The sequence below is a fragment of the Myotis davidii genome, unplaced genomic scaffold, assembly GCF_000327345.1.
Source record: "Myotis davidii unplaced genomic scaffold, ASM32734v1 scaffold69, whole genome shotgun sequence".
In the NCBI taxonomy this organism is placed as follows: domain Eukaryota; kingdom Metazoa; phylum Chordata; class Mammalia; order Chiroptera; family Vespertilionidae; genus Myotis; species Myotis davidii.
Genome location: NW_006300363.1, coordinates 784,269 through 800,524, shown reverse-complemented (window position 1 = coordinate 800,524; position 16,256 = coordinate 784,269). Strand labels below are relative to the sequence as shown.

At 54.2% G+C, this 16,256-nt stretch overlaps 1 protein-coding gene across 2 annotated transcripts in view; it reads right to left on the bottom strand.

Moving 5' to 3' along the window:
• Positions 1-4,737: 4,737 nt before the first annotated feature.
• The window catches only part of RGS9 (regulator of G-protein signaling 9), a 49,014-nt gene continuing 37,495 nt past the window's right edge, over positions 4,738-16,256 (bottom strand). For both annotated transcript variants that reach the window (XM_006776667.2, XM_006776668.2), the window contains exons 15-19: positions 15,264-15,402; positions 12,982-13,067; positions 9,409-9,526; positions 5,739-6,214; positions 4,738-5,318 (exon numbers count right to left, since the gene is read on the bottom strand). In XM_006776667.2, the coding sequence (XP_006776730.1) occupies positions 5,183-5,318; positions 5,739-6,214; positions 9,409-9,526; positions 12,982-13,067; positions 15,264-15,402 (955 nt within the window). In that variant the 3' untranslated portion in view covers positions 4,738-5,182. The remainder of the gene's footprint in view (positions 5,319-5,738; positions 6,215-9,408; positions 9,527-12,981; positions 13,068-15,263; positions 15,403-16,256) is intronic.

Below are 16,256 nucleotides of genomic sequence, written 5' to 3'. Positions count from 1 at the left end.
GACAGGGGCCTGCACTCCGGCCGTCCAGAAACTGGCTGAAAATCCCCAGAGTGCCATGTTGCTTCAATGCTTCAATGTCTCTTTGCCTTGAGGCCAAAGGAGAATGAGGGGACAGGGAGGAGTCGCACAGAGAAGGACCGGGGCTGGGGACTGTGCCAGGAAAGCCAAGAATGCTGTACTCTGGGTCTCCCTGACACCTGGTGAACAGCACCCACAGCAGGAGCCAAGGACGTGGCCAGGCGCTGGGCCCTCTGGGAGCGAGCCTTGCTGGGCTCTCAAAATGGGCAGCCCTGCCTCCCTGCTGGCTGATATGTTTGCTTTGTCCTTGTCCCCTGGGCCTCCAGGAATGGAATTCCAGATGTTTTCTGTAGGCTCCGTACGGAGGTGGATGTCGTCTTCACGCTGTGCCTTCCGGATAGTACCTCGCCCTGTTCTTTTGCATGTCGTGGAAGGTACGTGTGCTGAGATTAATTTCATAGGGTTCTGGCCTCCCTACCACATGCTCCTCAGCACACACAGCCACAATCTGGGACCAGCAACACTTTCTCAGACGCCCCAGACACATACTCCATGCACACACATGTCAGGATTATAACGTGTGGCCCTGGGTGCCTGCATATACACGTGTGCACACATGCAGGCATGTTCACACACCTCCATGCACGTGGGCAGACTCCCTCCCCTCGTTGGACGTGGCAGATGCTGACACACCAGCACCTAAACCCAACCCAGCTGCCCCTGATATATGCCTCCCCCTCACAGGGGCCTTTGAACACCCTCTTGCTACTTCCTGAGAAAAGAATGAGCTGCCCCTCCCTTGGTCCATCATAGGGCCATACACAGGTCCCTCCCATCAGCAGAAAAGCTTGTTTATTACCGTTATATGTCACCCCACTGTGGGCCCTCTGGGTGCTCCAGCCCCCCAGCTTCTCCTGCTCAACAAGGAGCTGGCACATCCCTCAGGCCGAGGAGTGAAGGATGAAGTTTATGGGTTTCCAGTCCCAGGAGTCAGAGCTTGACCCAAAGAGAGGACCCAAAAGGGAGGGATTCTATTGGCTGCGGTCCGCAGGCGAGGGAGGAGTTTTCTTTCCACGGGAGTTTTTCTGCAGAGAGTCCCACCCTCACCCTCAGCCATCAGGAACAGAGAGCATCGGCCCCTCGGCCCCATGGGGCTCAGCAGCCAGGAGGACCCTGCAGGGGCCCCGCAGCCAAGGTCATTGCCAGGAGCCCGAGGCCCAGCAAGAGGCTCCTCTCTCCCAAGGTCCCCACCTCGCCCAGCTTCAGGGGCTCTGGGGCTGAGGACAGGGGGACAACGCTCACAGTCCCTCCCACTGCTGCCACTGCCCCCCAGCCCCCCAACACAGAGGAGGGCACCTGTCTCTAAGTCCCTCTTCCTTCTTCTCCGGCACAGGCTCTGCATCTTTAAGGGGAAATCCCAGCCACCTCCCTTTGGGGATGCGTGAGCCTCGGACTCCCTCTTCTGGTGAAGCGCGAGGAGCAGCCGGTGCCCAGAGCGGAGGGCTGGGTCTCGGAGGCCCAGGTGAGCAGAAGTCCCATGTCCCCTCCCTGTCCCAGCTCACCTGGGCACCCAGGGACTTCGGAGTACTTGGCCAGTACAGACTCTAAAAATCCTTCTTCTTCTCTTTCCTGGCAACTGACCCAGGGACAGCACGGTCTCCTCTGGGGCTCAACGACGTAACAGCCTCACGAGGGCCACCCAGGGTCCCTCCCACAGCCGCCTTAGGACTCCTGGAGACACTGCTCTGCTGGTAGGTTTTCACCAGAAGGAACGTGAGCACCTCCCTGACACTGACCAACGTGATGGGCTAAGAAAACAGGCTGTGTTCTGTCTCCATTTCTGCGGTGCCCCAAAGGCTGAGAATACAACAGCAGCTACAAGCGCTTGCCGAGGTCCCAATGACATGCTCACCACGTGGGCGGGAGCAGCCCAGGCCGTGGGAAAGGCTGCAAAAAAAGTAAATAAATCCTGGTCCTCTGTCCACCTCCTGAGACTCTGACATGACTGGCCTGGGTGTGTCCCGGACTCGGGGCCTTTCCAGGTCCCCCAAAGGAGAATCATCAGACCAGTGACTAGGGGCTTCCTCAGACACCCCACACACATGCTCCATGCACACACGTGCCAGGGTGTAACGTGGGGCCCTGGGTGCCTGCATTTACACATGTGGAGAAACGAGATTAAAATATACCAGTCCCACCCTAGCCAGTTTGGCTCAGTGGATAGCGCGCCGGCCTAGGGACCTGAGGGTCCCAGGTTCGATTCCGGTCAAGGGCAGGTACCTTGGTTGCAGGCTCCTCCCGGGCCTGGGCCCTGGTCGGGGCTCGTACAGGAGGCAACCAATCGATGTGTTTCTCATACATCGATGTTTCTCTCTGTCTTTCCCTCTCTCTTCCACTCTCTCTTAAAAAAAATAAAAAAATCAATGGAAAAATATGCTCGGGTGAGGATTAGCGACAACAACAAAAGAAACCGTTCCCTGGCCGGAACCGGTTTGGCTCAGTGGATAGCGTCGGCCTGCCTGCATTTACACATGTGGAGAAACGAGATTAAAATATACCAGTCCCACCCTAGCCAGTTTGGCTCAGTGGATAGCGCGCCGGCCTAGGGACCTGAGGGTCCCAGGTTCGATTCCGGTCAAGGGCATGTACCTGGGTTGCGGGCACATCCCCAGTAGGAGGTGTGCAGGAGGCAGCTGGTCGATGTTTCTCTCTCATCGATGTTTCTAACTATCCCTCTCCCTTCCTCTCTGTGAAAAATCAATAAAATATATTAAAAAAAAAAAAAAAAGAAACCGGGCCCTGGATTCCCTCCCCTCCCCGGACTCCACTCGCCCCGATGCTCCTGGCCTTTGGACAATGAGGTAACAGAGGCAGAAACTCCTTCCTGTTGGAACTTCCTTCCCTCTGGGGTCTCTTTGTCACTGCACTGTAGCCTGGGCCTCAGCTGTTCCAACCGGTGACTCCTTCCGGCTCTGGTCATTGCTACTGAGATCCACGTGGGCCGGGCTCCTCTTTAGGACCCTGGCGGCGTAGGAGCGGAGCCCTGCCACCCTCCGTGCAGGTTCAGGGCTGAGCTCCTCCCCCTTCCCGGACACTGTTGCTGGTCGAGGAAGGGTACGGATTGCTTTCCTTCCATCTCATTTCAGAGCAGCTTCCCAAAAAGGCATCACGTTCACCGGCCCCCTCACCTGCCAAGAAGGACCCGGCCTATGTCACTTATTCTGGGAGAAAAGGTTCCTGACCCCAAGGTGAGTGACCTTTTGTGAGCCCATGGGAGTGGGTTCTGTAGAATCTAAACCTCAAAGCCTGTGTTTCCTGCAGGGTCGGCCAGCCCAGGCTTTGGCCAGGCACCTACCCGCCACTCATACTTAGAAGTACGAGAACGGGTGGCTCAGCGGCCCCAGTACTTATGGGCTAAGGGAGGTCAGTTGTCGAGGTTAAAAGCAAATGTGGGGCCCTTATCTGCTAATTGAATTCCGATGAAGTGGAGGATGAAAGGGGCGGGGGCATAATGAGTGGTTGGGCAAACCCCTTGAACTTCTTTTTCTCAGGGTGACTTCCCATGCGTCCTTCAGGAAACGTTTTTCTCGCCCTGTAACCCTTCATCTCAACCCACTGTCCAGTCCAAACCGGATCCCAGCAGGACCCCTTGGGCAACGCCGCAGCGCTGTGGGCAGAAACAGATGACACCAGGTACCTGCTCAGTATCCCAGGGCAGGGCGTGGCCTATCATTTATCTCAGGGTTCTCGGCAGGGCCCCCCCTCCCCATATCAGACCAGGTAACCTTTTGTCGTGGAGGGATAGGGGCCGTGGAGGGCTAGGGTGTTCACAGCATCCCTGGCCTCTACCCACTCAGTGCAGGTAGCTCCCCAGCCAGTCCTGACGACCGAGACTGTCTCCAGGCACGGCTCAGTGTCCCCCAGAGGCAATGTTGTCCCCCGGTGGAGAACCACTGCTCTAGATGAGTTTCATGCAGCAAGAGTCACTGCTGCATCCCCGGGGCCTAGCACAGTGCCTGCCGCACGGCAGGGGCTCGATGAAGACAAGACTTGTTGTGTGAATGTCTGGAGGAGAGTTGGGAGGAGCACACCGAGGCCCGGCCCTGCAGAGGGCCCACTGGATGGGTACAGCAGGCACGAGTGTGCGCTCAGACCTCCTGCTCAGGGCCGGGCTTCCCACAGGTGCTCCCAGCCAATGGCCTTGCCTGGTGAGGGCGCTAATGCAGAGGACAAGACACAGGACACCTCCGACAGTGGCTCTGGCTGAGGGACACCCCAACAGCCTGGCCAAAACTTCCTTGGAACCGGGCTTCCATCAGAGACTCTCCCGCCCACTTCTCCCTCCCCAGAGGTCAGCCCAGCTTCACGGTCCGAAGGCCCTTGCCGCTTCTCCAGCTCCTACTCCTTATTCTTCTGAGGTGTTTCCCCAACAGAACTCTTGCCCACCTAACCCCGCCTTGGCATCTGCTTCTTGGTGGGTCTGGGCAGCACACCTGGCATTCTAGAAGGGCGCCTTTCCCCAGCCCCCTTCCTGGAAGGTGCCACACTCTAGGGCAGTGGTGGCGAACCTTTTGAGCTCGGCGTGTCTGCATTTTGAAAAACCCTAACTCTGGTGCCGTGTCACATATAGAAATTTTTTAATATTTGCAACCATAGTAAAACAAAGACATATTTTTTATATTTATTTGATATACTTAAATGCCATTTAACAAAGAAAAATCAACCAAAAAAATGAGTTCGCGTGTCACCTCTGACACGCGTGTCATAGGGTCGCCATCACTGTTCTAGGGCCTCTCCCTGGCGAGCTCCGTGGCTAAAGCATCACGCACAAGCCCCTTGATCGCTCATGAATAACCAAGAAAACTGACACACACTAACATTTCACTCCCAGAGACTCTTACAAGTTAACCTTTTATCAGTTTTAAGGCAGCAAGTAAAGTCGTTTTATCCACATGCCAAAGGGGGGAGGGTCGGAGGGCGGGAGGGAATTGGCCACTGGAGCCCAGACAAAGCACGCGTCCCCCAAGTCCACGTCATCTCGTCTCTCGGCCCCCAAGTATGATCTTAATGCACTGAGGTTTGAGAGCGTGTCCCCTTGCCTCACCCAGCAGAGTCTGCCGGGAGCACCTGCTGGTCCCAGGCCCCTGACTCGGCCAGCTCTGCCCTAGGCCAGGCTCTCCCAGGGGCAGATGACCTCCTTCTTGATGGCCTGGTCGCCCGAGGCTCCTGGCCCCGTGTCCTCCGCGTCCATCAGGTAGGTGCCACGCTCCACAGGCACATCCATTTTGATCTGGAAAAAGCTTCAGACACAAGAGGAAAGCAAGTATGGGGAGTGCAGGGGGAACACCAAATGGAAAGAATCAGTAGACATGCACACCCAGAGACATACGTGTACACACACACACATGTGCACACACAGAGACATATGCACATATACTAGTATACACACGTGCACACACCCACAGATATGTACACACATATGCACACACAGCCATATGCACACACCCACATATATGTGTGCACATGCCCACAGGCATGTGTGCACATATACACATATGCACATACCCACAGGCATATGCACACATGCACGTATATACACACCCACAGACATATGCATGTCATACACACATGCACATATGCACATGTGTACCAACAGACATGTGCTCACATACCCACACACGTGCATACACACACATAGCACACCCCCCACTGGTTCTCACTTTGTCACTCTCCTGGATTTCAGCCGTGGCAGCTGCTGACCCACATCCCCTAGGGGCTGCACCTTCCCATGGGACACAGGGGGGCACTTGGGCGAGAGCCTGGCAAAGACGGGGGAGGCCAAACAGCCTCGTCTCAGAAAACTGCTGAAGGACACAGCCATGCGGGCCTTGAGAGGGGCCCTGGGCGGGGGCCGCGGCCAGGGGCAGTCGGCGGAGGCCTCGCTGGTGTCTGCATTGGAGGGTCCTGGGCCGGCACTGGGCCCACCGGCCTCGCCCTTCTGCTCCGAGCCTTCCACGGCCACCGTGATGGGCGAGGGGCAGACGGTGCTGCTGGGCCTCCGCATGAAGCGGCCTGGTGAGGGGAAGGGCTTCCTGGGGGAGCGGCAGGAGGAGGAGAAGGGGCTGGAAGGAGAGGGGGGCACGCAAGTCCCCGTGTACACAGCCAGGTGGGGGCTGGGAGCAGTGTGCTGCCCAGGCTGCAGGGAAGAAAAGAGAGCTCAGAGTGAGTTGGGTGGCTGGTCGATGGGCACAGGGGCTGCCCCCTGCTCACTCAGCCCCTGCCCGTGCCCAAAGCACAGGTCTGGTGTGGCTTCACCTGGGAAGTTGGGAACGGCCCCCAAAGCCACCTGTGACGATGGCACAGACACACAGAGGTCTTCTACCAAGCCATGGTCCCCAGACGTGGGCAAGACGCAGACTGGTCGTCCTCCAGGCCTGGGATGCTGGGTGTGGCCAGGTGAATTTCCAACCCCCGCTCAGGCCCAGTCCCCCAGGGAGCAATGCTTAGTACCTGCCAGACACCGTCATCCCTTCTCTATCCTTGGTTTCCACCCTCAGGGCCGGAGGCATCGGAAACATTTTACTGGAGTGACGGAGGTGGCAGGAGAAGCCCCAGCTGGTGCCTGGCTGACTCTTCCAGGCCTGAGACCACCCACGCTGACCTGAACCCCTACTGTGTCCACAGACACACCTGGGGGATGGATGGCCTGGACCCAGCACCTCCCCTCCTCCTGCAGGCAGAGCAGGCGGTTGGGAGGAAAGACTGTGTGTGGGACCTGGACAAGCCGGGAGAAGGAGGCAGGCAATACAGGGTGGGGAGGCTACTCATTGGAGAAGTGCCTCAACCTCCCTGGTAGCACCGGGCGGGAGGGCAGGTCAGGCGTGCTTCAGCCGGAGCCTGAGAGAGTCTGAGCTGGAAAATTAAAATCGGAAAGTCCAGGGAGGCTCCCCTCTGTCCTCTCTTCCCTTCCCAGGGTCAGGGGCGGGGTTTGCTGTGTCCCCTCCTGAAAGGACCTGAGGAGGCGCTGATGCATGTCACCGTCCCATTGCCTGTGGGGTTTGGAGAGGACATGGGGTCCTGGAGAGTGAACTAAAACATCAAACCCACGAAGTAAGCCTCATTAGGAGAAATGAAGACATCAAAGTGCTCTTCCGCTCTCAACTAACTGACTGAGGGCACCCCACCTGGTCCATTCACTTCAACCCTACTTACTCAGAATTAGTGATAACCTCCTGTTATAATCCCCACTTTACAGGTAAAAATACTGAGGCTCCTGGAGATGATGCAACTTAACCAAGATCACACAGCTTATGATAGGAGGAGCCCCTCCCTAAACTCCCACTCCCCCCACCCCAATTCTGTGCCCTCTCCCCCACCTCACTCCTTCCCCGGCTCCTACTCTTTTCCAGGATGAAGGACAGTACAGGTAAGGAAGGTGGCCACTGTCCTGCTTCACTTCCCTGGCCTGAGAAAGTCCTTCCTTCTGGGCCAATAGCCATTCGCCCAACTGGCCCTGGATACTCTAAGCAGGATGCCTTTCCTACTCCCACCACCATGACCTTGGCCACTCCTCCTCCAGAGGCCTGGGGCTTGCACTTGGAGACCCAGCCCTTCCAGCCCACGCCACACCCGCCATCGGTGTGAAGCCGCAAAGCAGTGGCATGCAAGGCACATGGCGAAGAAATGAGACACGAGAGACGCGGTGAAGGTGAGCTTGGCTTGGTTTGGTTTGATGCTGCTGTTTTATTATGCAAGGGAACCCAGAGAAGTGGGGGGAGGAGCATGAAATGGGCAGGTGCGTTGACATGAGGACACAATCACAGGATCGAAATGAAAGGCAAAGCAGATGGTGCAAGAGGCGTGATTCATTTTGCACCCAGAAACTGGGTGAGAATTCCAATGAGACCCGTGCCACCTGAACTCCTACTTCCTGGGCGCAGGCAGGTGAGGAGAGGGCTGCATTCAGGCTGAGCACGCAGTGTGGGCCGTCACCCGCTCCAGTCCCTTCTCACTCGCCCTTTCCTCCCCGTCCCCAAAAGCCAGTGCACAACGTTGGCCCCAGGAAGGAAAAGCCGCATGGGTGAGCGCCTCCTCTCATCCCCAGCCCAGCACATTCCTTCGCATTTGGACCTTTACTTTGCCATGGAGCTCAGGGTCAAAGGACTGACCAGTCACTATACGACTGCTAGCCAGTCCTCTCACAGGAGCTGCAGGCAGAGGACAGGACACCAACGCCCTAATCCCCTCCCCTTAAATACGTCCTCATGGTCCCTAGAGAGCTGGGAGGGCTACCCCACAAGACTTTGAGAGAGAAGAGAAGTAAGATGGTTTGGGTATCCCTCAGGAAATGCCCTACATATTAAAAAATAACAAATCGCTGTGCTGGACAACTCTGGCAGGTATAAGAAAGCACACGCTTACTCTAAGACCATGAAGATACTAGGGATGGTGAGGAGGATGGTGAGGAGGAGGAGGAGGTGATGATAGTGATGGTGAGGATGACCATGATGGTACTGCTGCTGCTGCTGGTGGTGGTGATGAGGATGATGGTGATGAGGATGCAGGTGATGGTGAGGGTGCTGGTGATGGTGGGGATGATAGTAAGGATGGCGATGATGGTGGTGATGCTGATGATTATAATTGTTGTGCTGATAACATCAGCAGCTAGCATTTATTGAGCACTTATTACATGCCAGGCATTGTCCTAAGCACCCTACTGATATTTTCTTGTCTCTGGTCCACCCACCCTCAGTAATTGTAAGAACTAGCTCAACAGACATGTCTTAGCAGGGCCTTTCCAGGCAGGTGTAACAGAGGTGTGCAGTGACAAGCATCTATAGGGAAAACCTACAACTGGTCTTTTGGTAGGATCTCCAACTGCTTTAGAAGCGACGTCTGAATTGGAGAGAGAAGATGGGATGAGGCGCTTCGCTGAGCTATTTGAAACAAACGTGCCTGGAAGAGCTATGCCTGGGCTGAGTAGGGGACAGAGAGGCCTTCTTTTTAATTTTTCAAAGCAAATGGTGGAACTCAAATCCGCCTGTTTTCTCTATGGTTCTCACTACCAGGACCGCCAATGGCGAGATAGGTGGTCACACAGCAACTGAGTCAGGTGACCTCCCCCCACCACTGCCCCTTGGTTGTTGGGGTGAGAGAGCTAAGCTCGCGTTGCCGTGGTACTGGGAAGCCCACCATGAAGGAGGTCAGAGAAATATGGGCTGGACCTGTGTACCCCACGGCCCCACTAATGGGGGATGGACTCTTCCAGACCCTGACCCTGCCTTTGCTTGCCTCTCCCACGTGCCTGCCCCCCCACCCCCAGCAGTGGCAGGTTTATTTAGGAGGCAGCTCTCTTTTGAGTTGGCTCCTACGGTCCAACTTGCTCAGGACCTGGGTGATGTCCACCGTGTTGGCTGCTTCCCGAGCTTTGGCTTCCTCCTCCAGCTGCCTCAGGATGACGGGGCTCGGGCTGGAGCGCAGGTGACGCCGCATAAATGGGAGGCCGGAGCTGGAAGGAGGGACAGCGCTGGTGGTTAGCAGAAAGCCACAGGCTTGCCCAACAATGGCCTCTCATCACCTGGCTTGGAGGTGGGGCTGGGAGGCCAGAGCTGGACTTGTTCCTCATGCCCCTGGTGAACTTCGGGTGGGGCTCTCAGAGGTGTGTCCGACCTCAGCTCTTTTCCCTGAGAGCATGGGACCAGAGTGGGTCCCAACTGCCATCCGATTTTAGGTTAGGCACAAGGGAGCCTGCCTGGATGGTGACGATTAGACACACCTACAATCTTTAGAAATCAACCTGTCATCTTAACCTCCGGCAGGCTCTTCCTGAAGGAGGGAGCGAGGAGGGTTTGGGTTCTTGCCTCAAGGGAGAGTTGGAGCATTTGTTTTCAAAAGCCAAGGTTCTGGGAAGGAGAAGAGCTGGGCTGGTTAAGAGGTCAGTGGGCCGAGAAAGGGGAAAGGGGCCTGAAGAGGGCTGGGGAGCTGTTGGCCTCACGCACATGCACCCAGGGAGTCAGAACCTCCCACAGAGGTGAAACGTGGATTCCTGGGACCAAACTCTCTTGACCATGGCCTTGGAAGAAGCCGGGACAACGCTCTGACTCATACGGAGGAGAGAGAGCAGCTAAGCCACCCACAGGCTTGGAGACAAGCATTTAGCCGCAAGGGTAGACTTAAAACCTAGGACGTCCCCAAATCTCTGGACTGCAGGAGCCTGCAGAACTCTATCTGCCCTAGGGAGGAAGAGGGCTCCCCAACAGGAAGGCATGCCTGATACTGAATCTCCCACCAGGGAAGGCAGAGAGCTCGATGGAACTTGCTCTAGAAAAATTAAGTTTTACACATCGTCTTATACCTGCAAATCACGGAACGAACTCACACCCGCCATAATCCCACACAGTCACAGGAGGAGCTTCAGTGTCACCAAAGCCTTCCCACGCGTGTTCCCACCCACAGCAGCAGTAACAGCATCGCCCGGCTCCAACACAGCGCCTTGCGCTGCCCCTGGGGCCTGATGCCAACGCAGCCCTCCTGGCACCCGGCACCCAGGAGGAGATCCCGCTGCCTTCTCAGCCTGCCCCAGCTCACAGAGCCTCTGGAGAGAGCAGTGCGAGACTCCGCTCCTTCCCCACTACTTCCTGCAGGACTTGTGGAGCGATTATGGTCCTTTCTTGTGGCTTAAAGGAGAAGCTTTCAAATCCCCAGGGACCCTGAACTCCCTTCCTTCCCCGGGAAACCGAGAAGAATGGCACCACAGAGACCTCCTTTCTCTCCTTTTCATAACAGCGCCATTATCCTCGAGAATGAAACCGACTTGGGCTTTTTTTTTTAAAGCTCCTTTGATAAAGGCTCCGGTCCAAGCACCGTTCTTTTGAACTGACTGGAGATGCTGGATAGGAGCCCAGCGTGGGCCGAGCTGGCGAGCGGGAACATTTACTAACGCGGCGGGGACAGGTCATGCATCGGCGCTAGGAACACCTCCGCCAAAGTCCCGCATCTTTGGTTACTCTTTAGAATCTTCCATCCCCATCGATCGGAGATTTTCAACAGGTGAGCTGCAAGGATGTTTAAAACATGCAATGCCGGACTGTCTAGTCAGGGGCGCTGACCTCTTTTCCCTAAGGTTGTCAAATAAAGAATAACAACAGCCAACACAGCAATAGCTGTCCGGTGTGAATGGCCTGTCTTGAGTCATAAATATATAGGTCATATAACAGAGTTGATTATATATATATATTTCAGAGAGGAATGGAGAGGGAGAAAGAGAGAGAAACCTCAATGATGAGAGAGAGTCATTGATTGGCTGCCTCCTGCACGCCCCAAACCAGGGATCGAGCGCACAGCCTGGGTATGTGCCCTGACCGGGAATCCAACTGTGACCTCCTGGCTCATAGGTCGATGCTCAACCACTGAGCCACACTGGCCAAGCACAGAGTTGCATCTTATTGGTCACATCGCATAATCAAGTTGCATCTGACTGGTTAATTCTTGGTACCACAAATCCTTATATACAAGTAGAGGCACCTGATCACCTGATTTTTTTAAGTAATTTTGGAGCAAAAAGGGTAGGTGATTACTATTATTATTTTTTTGTAAATCAATCAAATTAATAACTTTTTTGTCAAGCCGATAAAAAATATATTTTTTGGTGTGCTGCAGAATTTTAGTAATTAGTTTATGTGTGCCATGAGATGACAAAGGTCAAAAATTGCTGCCATAGGGGTGCCTTTTTGCCAAAAGGAGAGCTCAAACTGCCCCCTCAGAACACGATTCCGTGCTTCGTGCCAGGGCTCTGCCAGCTGACATGATCTGCATCTCCAGTGAGGGAGGGGTGGAGGGAGGTGCTGACGGACACTGAAAGGGTCCCCAAGAATACTTGGAACGTCACTGTTCATCTCCCCTAACCACCTACCATTTCTCTTGTGGTATATTCTGCTGTTCTCTATAAGGTCTTAGGACATTACAAGGATACAAAGATGTGGCTAAATGAATCCCCATACATTAGGAAGGTGGAGAAGTGTCGCAACTAAAAAACTGGCCCTTGCCAGTTTGACTCAGTGGATAGAGCATCAGCCTGCAGACTGAAGGGTCCCAGGTTCATTTCCGGTCATGGGCACATGCCCAGGTTGTGGGGCATGCAGGAGGCAGCTGATCAATGATTCTCTCACATCATGTATGTTTCTCTCTCTCCCTCTCCCTTCCTCTCTGAAATCAATTATATATATATATATTAAAAAACCAATGAGTTACAAAAAATAAAAACAAAATTGTTTTAGTTTAAAAAACACCAATGAGTTGCTTCTATCCTATATAATAAAAGCCTAATATGCAAATTGTCCTCTCAGGCGGTTGTTCGACTGGGAATTTGACCACTCGCTATGACGTGCACTGACCACCAGGGGGCGATGCAGAACATGGCAGGTGTTGGCAACACAGCACTGGCAGTGGGCAGCAGTGGAGGCGCTGCCAGGCCCGATGGGCTCTGATGTGAGCGGGACCATGGCAGGATGGTAGAGCAGGTGAGTGGGAGGCGCCAGGCTAAGGTGGAGTGTCAGGTGGGGCTGATGGCTGCAAGCCTCGGGGCATGAGCTGGGGCTGCGAGGCTGGGGGCATGAGCTGGGGCCCAATCTCCTTAGGCCACCCCAAGGGACCCCACCCGTGCACAAATTCATGCACCGGGCCTCTAGTTTGTGTTAAGTGTAACTAAAAGTCTGATAAGATTCTTTCAAACCAGCACAAGGGGAAGAAAACTCATTGGCAGTAATGACGAAGGAAATCTTGCTAGGATGATTTCAGGGCATCCTGAGGCCAATGAGGCAATCATACCTTGATACATACTTCCCAGTCCCCAATATTTCCATCAAACAAACATCTCTCAACCATGGCCACTGGACTGGAAGAGACCCTCAATTCTCTGTCAACAAGAACAGCAGGCAACCGGCAACCATAGGCCATTCCACTTGCCTTCTCTTGGTGGTTTCCTGAGGTTCAATAGCTTTGGCCAGCATTTCCTTATAGATGGGAGATTTCAAATAGCGAGCGTAAGAATCCTAGAGGGAACGAGAGAAAAACAGTAATTATGAGAGGGAACGTGTCAAATCAAATGGACACACTTGCCATTTTCAAGCCCTCCCTCGGCAATTAGATGGCGAGGTTAAGAGCATGTGTCTCCTTGCGTGAAAGGCATTTATGTCCGTGTGTGTCCAAAGCGACGGATCTCAAGTGTGGTCCCGACCAGCAGCTCCGTGTTCACCTGGCAACGTGCTAGACGTGCACCTTCCCAGGCCCACCCCAGACCTACCGAACCAGAGCTCTGGGGGTGGGATGACCTGAGCCTTCACCAGCCTCCAGCTGATTCGACTGCACTTGAGGTTCGGTCATCGGAGTCTGTAGCCCCCACCCAAAACCCACGTCCAGGCTCTTCAGCGAAGCAAGCTTGAGACAAGAGGACCCTGCAGCCAGCCTGCGCCACCCAATACCTTCTTCCGATGGAGATGAGCAGCATGAGCATGGAGCCCACGCCGAAGCCGCCAACCTCCCCTTTCTGCCCTGAGTGTGGGTATGAGGGCAAGAGAAGACCAAAGACCCAGACTCAGACTCCCCCCGTGTGGCTAGTTCCTGGGACCCTGACAGGTTCAAGTCGTCGCTTCATGAATGCTGGCTACTTCCAAGCACACCCCAAGCCAGCTAGTCACAGCAAATATGGGGCAAAGCCCACAGCGACCACCAGGGATCGCGGATTCTCGCTATTTGTTGAAGGAGTGCCATTTCAAAGACCGAGTGGTGGCTCATGGTTGTTTGTACGGAAAACGACATGCAGGTTATGATTATTGCAATCGCTTTATTAACTCTGTGTTTCGAGTACTCACAACTGTAATCTACACTTGCCCACCCCTGTATATACATTATGAAGTTACTCTATTTTGTTCTGGCTAGTAGCTGGCCTCTCTGGCTGTCTCCCTAATTTTTTTTTTTAAGAATAAAAATGTGATTTTTTAAGAATCAAAATGTATTTTAAATTACACCAAGGAAGGCCATTATTAAAGAAATCCCGCTGTTAAGTCCTCTTATAAGGGAAGCACAGAAAAACCCGCTAATGATAAATGAATGATGAAAAATGGCTAATCTGGCTTGTTAGAATATTTAAATTGTACATATTTTCAAAGCGAAGTAAAACCATTTCTTTCCAATGCAATAAACACAAAGGGCAAAGTAAAAGAAATATAATAAGGGAAACTAATAGAAAAATGATACTCACACAAACCTACATCATGTAACAACGTTTCTAGAGATACTTTGCCATTGAAGAAATAATTGCTGTCTGAGAAGTTGAAGCTACAGAAGGAAGTCTCATTTGGCGTGGCACCGGGTGGCACCCATACTAGACAACTCCTCGAAGGCTAAGCCTGAGCCCCAAATTCTAATTTCTTAAGAAAGTGATCGAAATAACATTGCAATAACTATGTATGGTGCCAGGTGGGCACTGGAAATATCGGGGGACACTGTGTAAAGTTCATTATTATCTAACCATTACACTGTGCACCTGAAACTAATACAAAATAATATTGAATATAAACTATAATTGAAAAAATAAAATTAAAAAGAACAAAAATACTAACTGTTAAACTTTAAAATAATAAAACGGTAATAGATACTGTGTAACTTTCATATCAAAGAATGGAAAGGGAAAGGAAATTTTTAAGTGATTGATTTTCTCGCAGGTGCCTGTTTCTTTTTTAAACAACGTCCTGCAAACTCCCATGTTCACTTTTTATTAATAACCCAGAAGGCTGTCTGAATTCTCCCGGGTTTTACCACCATCACACACACGAAACCCGCCCTGTGGTGCATCTGCTCGGGCAGGGCCACCAGGACTGCCGCCACCCACGGGAGGGAGGAAGGGCTCGGCCTTGGGCTCCACCTCTGGGGGGACCCGAGTAAACTGCTAGGCTCTGGAGAAGCCGTCCCCACCTCGTGGGTTGTCTTTGATGCAAAGTTCCATGCTTTGCTGAGCGGACTGCGTCTTGTAAGCCCTCAGGCATCTGTGGGGGTCCTCCCAGCCAGCAAGCTTGGGGGCTCAAGGGGGTTCCAGCCCAGGGCACAGATGGAAGAGACAGCTTTTAGGGAGACAACGCCCGCAAAGCTGTAACCACATGCCATATCCCTTGTCCCCCTATCTCCAGGCACCTGGGAGGGAAGGGGTCCCTGGCCCATCCCCACACCCAGCATCATCAGCAAAGACCAACCTTCTTCATGAGCATGTAAATGTGGGTTTGCGCAGCGTCCAGCACGTAGCGGTGGGGGTGCCGCAGCCCCTTGACTGTGATGTCCATGGTTTTGCCATCAATGTTGATCCACCGCCTCGCCCCTGGGGCCAGGAATAGCCTGGGGTGGGGAGGGAAATGTTAGCAAAATGTAGCCGGGCTGATGTAAAGGGGGAGGCAGCCGGCTCCCTGGCAGATTTCTGGAATTAGGAGTGTGCGTGGGCCATAGTGTGCGAGGCAGTCACACACCATTGTCCTGGGGAAGGATGTCACGGGACCTTCCTGGACCGACAATCCACACCCCCACCCACCCCCCATCTCTCTTGGGTGCAGGGTGTCTCCCTGTGGGAGGAGGTGGGCAAACATCTGAGGAAGTACAGGAGCCTCTCTGTAGGAGGCCTCAGCTCCCTCCTCACTGTCCTTCGTGCCCCTGAAAACTGGGATGGTCCGTTCTGCGTCCTTTTGGAGGAGGGACACAGAGGTCTGGAGGGAGACGCACTCAGAGGCGAAGGCCACCTGGCCTGCCCCCTCGCGGCCGCAGACGGCTGGTTCCAGCCCAGCGTGGTGGCTTTGCTTTGGCATCCACGGCTGAGCTGAGCGTGTGAATAGGAACAAAATGCCCTGGGCCCTCAGAGCCCAAGACAGGTGTCCGCTAAGGCCAGTGCAGGGGGGACTGGCCAGGATGTGACCACAGCGAGACACCAGCACCCGGGCCGGGGAGGAGGGAGGGTGCAGATGTCGGCAGCTGTGCCCGTGGCCGTGCTGGTGGTCTCACTGCCCCCTTCCCTCTCCACCTGAAGGGACGCCCTTAGCCGCTGGGGAATTCGGAGGGGAATTCGGAGGAGAGGCAGGCCGGTGGAGGGACAGACTTATCGCTACACTCAGCAAGTGAGGGGAGAGCCGGTAACTGCAACATAAGCATTGTGCCACAGCTGTATCCCAGGCTGGGCTCATAGTCCTGGACACTCGGGGGAC